Genomic DNA, 9,336 nt, shown 5'->3' with positions numbered 1-9,336 from the left:
AACATTCCTATGTCATGACAGCTCCATCACATGTGTACACACATAACATTCCTATGGTATGATAGCACCATCAAATGTATAAATCAGATTGTCTGTTCCCATTTCTTAGTTTTGTGAGGTATGAGGGGTTCTATAACAAAGGGGGCAGCTATCTCTGGTATACGGACTCTATTTTATTTGAATATAACCTTAGTAGCTGGATAAGGTGGAATTTTATTTTTTATTCATTTATTCTGAGACAGGGTGTCGCTATGTAGCCTAACCTGGCCTCAATCTTTGGGCTATCCTCTCGCCTCTGTCTCCTGAGTTCTAGGATTATAAGCATGTGCCACCATGCCTAGAAGGAAGCTTTAATTTTCTGAAGCCCCTCCCTAATGCCTTCTATAAAGGCTGAAACAATTTATAATTGCACCAGTGTGCAGCGCCTTTCTCTCTGCACAGCTTTGCCCGCCTGCTCCTATTTAGGAACACCATTCGTCTTAGCTAAGGCTTCTGTCGTTGTCATACACCATCACGGCCATGACCTAAAGCAGCATGGGAAGGGGAGAGTCCCATCATTTTCCACTTCCAGCTAACAGTCCATCACTGAGGGAAGTCAGGACAGGACTCAAACTGGGCAGGGACCTGGAAGCAGAAACTGAAGCAGAAACCATGGAGGAGGGCTTGCTTACTAACCTATTCCTCATGGCTTGCTTAGTAGGTCTGCTTTCTTGTAGCACACAGGGCTGCCAGCCGAGGGGCAGCAATGCACACAATGAGCAGGGACCTCCCACGTCAATAACCATTCAAAAAAATGTACCACAGATCAATCTGGTATGGGCATTTTCTCAATTGAGACTTTTTCTTTCAAACCAACTCTGGCTTGTATGAGGCTGACATAAAGCTAGCCAGCACACTGTTCTACCTATAGGGAGATGACACTGGTTATTTTCATGTCTTTATTTGAGAATTCTGTAATGTGTTTTTATATTTGAGTATTAGGTATAATTAGGGACAACATCAGAGGTAGAAATTTGGGGCCTTGAGTTTCCAAATTCTTTATAAATCAATTATATCCTAAGTGCTAGGATCCTTGTCCTATGTAGCTTTAACTGTCTACCTGACACAGCCTAGAACAGTGGTTCTCAACCTGTGAGCCATGACCCCTTTGGGGTCCAATGACCCTTGTTGCATATCAGGTATCCTAGATATCAGATTATTTACATTACAATTAATAACAGTAGCAAGATTAGAGTTATGAAATAGCAACAAAAATAATTTTATAGCTGGGGGTCACCACAACATAAGGAACTGTATTAAAGGGTCACAGCATTAGAAAACTGAGAAACACTGGTCTAGAGTCATCTGAGAGGAGATGCCTCAAGTGAAGATTATCTAGACTGAACTGGTTTGTGGGTATGTCTGTGGGGGAGTCTCTGATTTGTTAAAGCAGGGACCTAGTCCATGGTGGGTGTCACTATCTCTAGTCAGGTAGTCCTGAGATACACACAACAATTGGCTGAACATGAACCAGTGAACAAGCCAGCAAGCAGCACTGCTCCACTGTTTCTGCTTCAGATTTATGCTTGGGTTCCTGCTCTGACTTCCCTCAGTGATGGACTGTGACCTGGAAGTCTAACTTAAATAAACACTTTCCTCTCATAAGTCATAGTGTTTTAGCAACAGAAAGGAAGCTAGCGCACTCCTCACATATGAAGTGGGGATGGTGCGCACATATGCTTCACATATGGAGCGGGGATGATGGAACCACTGTGATCGCTACTCAGGACCTACTGGATGAGAACTGACTGAATCAATTACACAGGACGATGCTGTAGGTGCTCTAGTGTGTGGCTGCCCAGTATTATGACAGTTTCTTCTCCAGCAATCTCCTTATAAATCACATTTCTCAAACACTGATAATAGATACAAATTTCTATATGAAATGAACACATAGCCAACAAATACCTAGGAATGTCAGAAACATTTTTCAATATTACTGAAAAATACTTGGAGAAAATTGAATAGTGTCATGTTTATTGGAAGCTGACATTTTAAAAGTGACCAACTTGCTTTAATAATGTCTTATGCCTTGGAGGCATCAAGGAAAGTTTGCTAACTGTCCCAGAAGACTCTTAAGATCACTGAAAGTCCCTCTGCACTCACTGCTGTTCACGATGAACCTCAGTTCGTTCCCCTAGCAACATGTGGTTAACCACATCCTCACCCTTCCGCACTCTGTCTTCCCCCAACAGCAGCCAAGCACAGTGTCAGGGCAGGACGTAGGGCATATGAATGTAAGTACAAAACATTTTTCTCCAATCCACGCCAAGCCTTACCTAAATCTCATATCCTTAGAGGTGTCCTCACCAATGTTCTCATGACTCTCAGACTATCTTCCCCTAGAATGGCTATTACCTCATAGACGACAGGCTCCGAGAGGCCAAAGCCTGGGCTTGTTTATGGTGTCCTCACTATAAACAACCCTGCCTGGCTCACACAGATATTCATCACACATAGGCAGATGAGCCAGCAGCTGAACAACGAGGAATAGGAATGAATGAATGCCCTTGGCCTTCCTCCTAGCAGATGAGGCTGGGCCAAGACACCTTCCCATGGATAAGCAGTGTTGCTAACGTGATGCCTTCACCCAGTTGTCCTTTTCAGCATCGGATGCTAGGGAATCTGAAGCAGCCTCTTCACTAGTGAAGCCACTATACTTGGGGAAACAAGGAAAAGTGACAGATTTTGTTCCCATAAAACATGTTAAGATGAACAGCTCAGATTCTTAAACTACAACAGATTTAGACCACTGTGGACACTGTGAGAAAGGATGGCTTGAAAAGACTCATCACCACAGACTTTAGTGGATGATGGTCTCCTCATGAAGCTAGGTTATACTTCCCTGAACTCTTGTAATATTTAAAAATGGACCAAATTGCCAGGGTTGCAGTCAGTGGCAGAACACCGGCCTAGCCTGCACAAGGCCCACAGTGCATACTCTAGCAGTTCGAAACAAATACAAAACACCACAGGAGTTGAAATGGTAAAATCTTTGGTACACATGTGTTAATGAATATAATTGTTACTGGTGGAGTAACATCCTATAACATGTATGGATATTGCGTTATTTTTACTTACTGGATTTACTTCAATGCTATCTGAATATTTAAATTTGTTAATATTAAACTGAATACTATAAATTTGTTGAAATAAGCATTTCAATAGCTGTTCACATTTCTTTCATTATTTTTTTCAACTTTTAAAATCTATGAATATGTGTGTGTACTTTCACGTGGGTGCCTGTGGAGGCCAAAAGGGGGTGCCAAATCTCCTGAAGGTGAAGTTACAGATGGCTGTAGGCTCTTAAGGAGTGCTGGGAACCCAACTCTAGTCCTCTACAAGAGCAGCAAGCTTAGCTGTCACGTAGACGTCTCTCTGGCTCTCTTTACTATTATTTTTAAACAACAAGGGCTTGGTGTGCTGCTCATGCTGACCCCCAGCTCTGGCTAGGTAACTCCCCTGCCATAGCCTCCTGGGCAGCTGTGTAACTCCACCCCCTTATTCCACTCTTTAACTCTGCTGCCCCTGGCAAGAGTCTCTCCGACTGCTGGCAAGCAGCCTAGGTGGCATCAGGGCTTCACAACACTTCCACTACATAACATCTTGTTGAATTATCGGCAACGGTTAGTCTGATGTGATTCCAGGCTGGTCTGACGGTGAGTAAAGGTAAGGACTGCGCCTCTTTTACTGACCTCTGTATGTAGGCACCACTCCCACAGAGAGCAAGCTGATGCTAGTCAGCTCAGGGCAATCTACACACAGAGTCAGACCTCACAGAAAGATGGGTGTGAGTGTCCATTTAACTAAAGCTAAAGTTCTCACTGTAACTGTTTGAAGATGCACATCTGCATAGGAATTTCTTGGTTTGCTCAGTTGCTTTTGTTATAGTCAACCATAATCCTTTGGATTCTCTTAGACAGTGAGTGGATAAGGCTGAGCTTGTGATCAGAACATTCAAACCTTCCTGTTTCTCATATGTTCATGTTAATCAGAACATTTCTTGGATTGGGAATGGTGGCTTACACTAGTAATTCCAGCACACTTGGGAGGCTGAGGCAGGAGCATTACTATGAGTTTGAGACCAGCCTGAGCTATACAGTAAGACCTTACCTTACAAAACTAAAATTACACAAATTAAGAAGATGCTACTGATGGTCAAACTTACAGTGGTCAAAAAAGGTTTTCCTGATTTGTTCAGCTCAATTTAGAGCTTTTTAGTAGAAGTCTGTATCAAGAAACTACTTCAGAAAAGAATCCTGATACTTGACTTTTAGTTCCAGAAAAAACAAAACCAGCAGAGGGAGCTAAGAACACAGAATTACTTCTCCAGATCTCCACTGATGTAGAGCTGTGCTGGTGGGCTGACTCTTTCCCTACTCCACATTTCCATTTGACTTTCTACATCATCAGAGGACACAATGGGGCCAATGGCCAGGGCTCCTCATCAATCAGAACAACAGAACCAATGGCCAGGGTTCCCCAAGAAAGAGAACAATGGGAACAATGCCCAGGGCTTCCCCCAACCCCATGGTGCAAATGGCCATGGCTCCCTATGAAGGAGAATGTTGGGGCAAAAGACTATGGCCCCATCTACAAACACTAAGGACCTCTTTGGATGGAAGAGACACTTCCCTACCCTAATGAATCTTGCTTTGGTCTTTGTTTGATCATTATTTAAAAGCCCTTTCTAGGGTTGGTATCTGGCCAAATCTGGAACAGTACAAGACATAGAAGAGGAGGCTACTACACAGGAAGAGCTAACCCTGTAAACTGAGCCTTCGTGGTAGCTGTGCTGTGCCAACTGATGCAGCTCCTTTCTGCAAGAAGCACCTTGACTGCTACATTTGCTCTTGTGTGAGCTAACAACCTTCCTGAGCCATGCCATCTACCTCAAAGATACTTCATGATAGAAATGAGATGAGACTGCTTCAAATTATGAGAAAGATGAAGACCCAATACTCAAGTAACACTTTAACATAACAGCAAGCATGCATAAAACATGACTCTGGGCCATATCCTGCCAAAAACATGGTAGCCAGAAACAGCTGCTTACCCTGCGGACTCAACAATAACAACAAAGAACTCAGGGGACCCAAGTGGCTTCTAAAGAGTCAAGAGGTCACTTCTGCCCCAATCAAATCTGGTTAGTTACCAGGCACACCTTCCCTGCAACCCCCTGTTCCAGGCCTCACTTACTAGTAGTCACCCTTGTGATGACTTTTCAACATCCTACATCTTATCTACAGTCTATCTACCCCTCCCCCCATCAACAGACCATTTTAAGATATGGTTTCTAGAGCTGGGAAAGTGGAACAGTTGAGAGTATAAGCTGCTTTTAAAGACTAGGATGCTGCAACTCCAGCTCCAGGGGATTGGATGACTCTGTTTCTTGGCTTCAAACTCATTAATGGTTTTTCAAAGACAGCAAAGTAAGTCTAGGATAAGCCTTAGCATCTAAAGTGACTGTGGCTTTCTTCCTGGCCACCTTGCCACAATTGGGTCTGCTCCTCCTTCAGACAGAGAGGTGCACCCTCAGAAGGGTAAGCAGTAGTGCCAGCGGAATCTCTTCAATCTCTGTGCCCTGGCTGAGCCAGTGTTCTCCTGGGCACCCCTCACTACTTCCCTCACTCATTCTCAAGGATTTCCGTTCAAGCACCAGCTCCCCTGAATGCCCTCCTTCCACCTAAGTGGCCTGCTCTCTTTCTGGAGGGCCTGGGGCTTCTTCCCATCCTGTCAGCAGGTATCATTGCAGCTCAACCTGTCTCTCCCACAGGGCTGCAAGGGATTTGAGGACAACTATGCTTTTCTTTCTGACCAAGAGTATTCATTGAGATCAACTCCAAGGATCAAAGAGTCAGGAGAAGGGGAAGTGAGGCAGCCTTAGGAATTCTGAGAACAGCCAGAGGCAGAAGAAAGGTGCTGGGGTGGGGGTTGGGGGTGCGAAGCCAAGCAGAGTGTGCTATTCCACAGACATGAATGAGGGCAGCAACGCAGGAAGGAGCAGCCACCATGGAAGACGCTGTCAAACTTTAAGCACAACAAGGTCTTAAACACATCCCAGGCGACCATGGGTCACCTCAGGGAGAGCACTTCAGATGAGGTAACAGATATAAACCAGATGTAAAGGCAAATGGAAGGTGAAGCTTGTGGAGGAGCCAGGGAATTGTTGTAAGAACTAGCTGCTACAGTATGCATGCAAACAGCCCTTCTGCAATGGAGAAGTCCTAGATAACCCACTTACTTGATGTACTTGGAGAGAGGTCACTCACAGAAAGAATCAAGGGTGCTGGGGGAGGGGCTACCATCGAAGGGTAGAGGGCTGCAGCCTCACAAGATGAAGCATTCTGGGATGGATGCTGGTGATGGTAACACAATAATAGCAAAGTACTCCACACCCCAAACTATTTAAAAACGGGTAAAATAGTAAATTTTATGTTTTGTAAATCTTGTAATTTAAGAATATACTAGAAGAGTCATGGGAATTGCTATAGGAGGCTACAGACAGGCTAGAGAGGGCTTGAAACTTAAGTGTATAATAAACGGAGAGGGGCTGGTGCCCAAAGTGAGTCTGTTGTGATGTGAGGATCCTGAGAGCTAGCCTGGGCCCACAGGAAGGCTGGCTCCTGTGTAAAGAAGTAGGAAGGGACAAAAGAAAGGTTTGTTTAGCTTTGTAGCAGAGTACAGAACAGGCAATAAATGAATCATTTCAAAGCTCTGATAGCTTTTGAAGGTGATGGCTGGGATGGGATGAGAAGAGGGAGTTAGGAGAAAGGCATCTGGAGTATACTGAGCACTGGCAGAGGGAGAACAGACAGCTCTGTGCATCGGGCTGGGAAATCACACCCTTGCAATAGTACTGATGGTCTAAATCTCAAGAGTGAGTAGCAGATGGGGGTCCTGGTTTGCACAAGCAAAGAAGATGGGTAGTCAGTCTCAATCTCAGTACTCCAGGATCACCAAGACATAAGTACACTAGGAAGCATGTAGCAATGGAAGGAGGTACCAGGGCCTTGAAACACAGGTCGGATTCCCATATCTGGTTACTGGCAGTTGTGTGTACTCTGCAGGAACAACAAGCACTCTCAAGTGCTGAGCCATCTCTCTGGTCCCCTTACTGACCCATCCCTGAAAATCTCTTATGACTAAATGGACACTATTTAGTTAAAAATACTTTCCTACCTACTTATATTTTTCTATGATATCTAAATGGATTATTACCTCTACACTAAATCATGAGTTATTTACCAAAAAAACTCTCAAAACCAAAAAACCAATACAAACAAAACCACACCAAAGCCTACTAACAATCACAAAAACAGGCAGCAACATGTTTCCCCAAATCAACATCTTCTGGAGCCAACGCCACCCCAAAAGGTGGCAGTAAAATATTAACTACTGCCATCAATTCAAGTCTTTCCAGGGCTGTGAATGGTTATTCTGTGTCTTGCAGAGGTGATCCTGAGCGCAGTAGTGATGTGAGGTGATATAAAGGGACCCTGGGTGGTAACCCTAAGGCCCAATAGAAAGACGAAGCTGACTCATGTAGCCTAGCTTCCCTCTTCCTGTCTTGGACATGGGAATCTTTCGTGCACATGGACTTCGCCAAGAGTGACTGAGACAAGTGTCCTATCAGTCTTTGGATTTTGTGCCATTGTGACACGGTCTCAAGTACTTCATCACCACACCAGCACACTTCTCCACAGCAACATGAAGATAGAGCATTCTGAAGATAGAGAGGCTCCTCTTCTGCTTGAATCACGGAGGAAAACTTTTGGTTTTACTGAAGCATTTTAAAACCAGCTAAGTGCTTCTGATTCATCTGTAGTTTTGCCCAAGCCCAGGTTATTCTCTGCCATCTTCAAACATTTGTATGTTACAAATACTTTCCCATCTACTTACATTTTTCTATGATGGAGCCTTGCTCAGATCTTACCTGTGTGCCCTCTGAAGGACGTGAGCAGTGTGCAGTTTTCCTGTTCCAGTTTGAGGATAGTTACTTGGCCCGAGTGGTCACCAATAAACACATGACGGGTCTCAACATCAAATCTATCATGTAATCATTAAGGATTGTAAAGTGGGGATTTACAAGAGTTAAAATAAAAACAATCTACATTAGTTTAACCAGGCATGTGCAGTACCATGCTAGCAGAACTTGGAGATAGGTCCTGGAAGACATGAAAGATACACATATTGCTAGACATTCAGACTCAACATGACTAAGCTGTCACTTATCAGATTAATTTATACATTTAACATAACCATAACAAAAGTATCAATGTGCTATTTGGAGCTAAGTATATTCTTTCCAACCAGGAGCAGGAAGATGAACAAAGTATGTGACATCAGTGGAAGTGTAGGGTCAATTTAGAAATGAGGTCTATCTGGAAGGCAAGTCCAGAAGCTTCCAAAAACAGTGGGAACTGTTCCAAAGGAGGAATCAGAACACACAACACTGTCTAGACAGGTGCAGTGTGTCTACACCCAATTTCAAACAGATTTTCTGCAAAAAGTAACCTACCACACAGGCACTATAAGCTGAGAATAGAAGATTTAGCACTATGGGAGATTATTAATTTCTAGAGGTAACTATATCCTTGTGATTATAAACAAATATATCATTTTAGAGGTTCATAATGAAGTATGTTTAGATAAAATGACATTAAGGTCTAGAATTTGCTTAGAAATACTATGGCAAAAAGGAACAGAAATATCAACAGCAGATGCAATTACAGACAAGTATCCACTAAAATGTTTTCTCATGGTGGTGCACACCTTTAATCCTAGCACTCAGAAAGCAGAGGCAGAGGGATCTCTGAGTTTGAGGCTAGCTTGAGATCAAGTTCCAGGACAACAACACAGAGAAATCCTGTCTCGAAAAACAAAAAAACAACCACCAAAACAAAACCCCCAAACTAACCACAGTCCCAATGGGGACTTAGAGGGGTCAAAGCAAAAGGACAGTGCAACTGGACGCTGGAGGGCTAGACGGTATCACTGAATGTGCCATAAAGAAACGAAGATAATCTTAGTGGCTTTTTCAGAACTCTTGACCTGACTTGGAATGGTGACACTAAGAGATGATACTAGTAGGAAGACATCTCACTGAACAGGGTGACATTTTAGAAATACCTCCAACAACTCTTGAGGAAAAAGCTAAAACATGAAGAATCTTAAATTATTTTGAGAAAGTATTTAAAAAATGGTCAAAGTATGGTCACATAATAACAGATATTGACAGGGTGAGGTGGGTAAGATAGTCCCTGAACTAAAGACTAGCAAGTAAAGTACAAAGAA

General features: G+C 43.4%; 1 protein-coding gene across 2 annotated transcripts in view; it reads right to left on the bottom strand.

The window, feature by feature from the left end:
- The window catches only part of Wdfy2 (WD repeat and FYVE domain containing 2), a 129,583-nt gene that overhangs the window by 15,441 nt on the left and 104,806 nt on the right, over nucleotides 1-9,336 (bottom strand). For both annotated transcript variants that reach the window (XM_028758742.1, XM_028758741.1), the window contains exon 6: nucleotides 7,976-8,088. In XM_028758742.1, the coding sequence (XP_028614575.1) occupies nucleotides 7,976-8,088 (113 nt within the window). The remainder of the gene's footprint in view (nucleotides 1-7,975; nucleotides 8,089-9,336) is intronic.

This window comes from Grammomys surdaster, unplaced genomic scaffold, assembly GCF_004785775.1.
Source record: "Grammomys surdaster isolate TR1022 unplaced genomic scaffold, NIH_TR_1.0 126219, whole genome shotgun sequence".
In the NCBI taxonomy this organism is placed as follows: domain Eukaryota; kingdom Metazoa; phylum Chordata; class Mammalia; order Rodentia; family Muridae; genus Grammomys; species Grammomys surdaster.
This window is presented reverse-complemented; position numbering and strand designations above follow the sequence as displayed.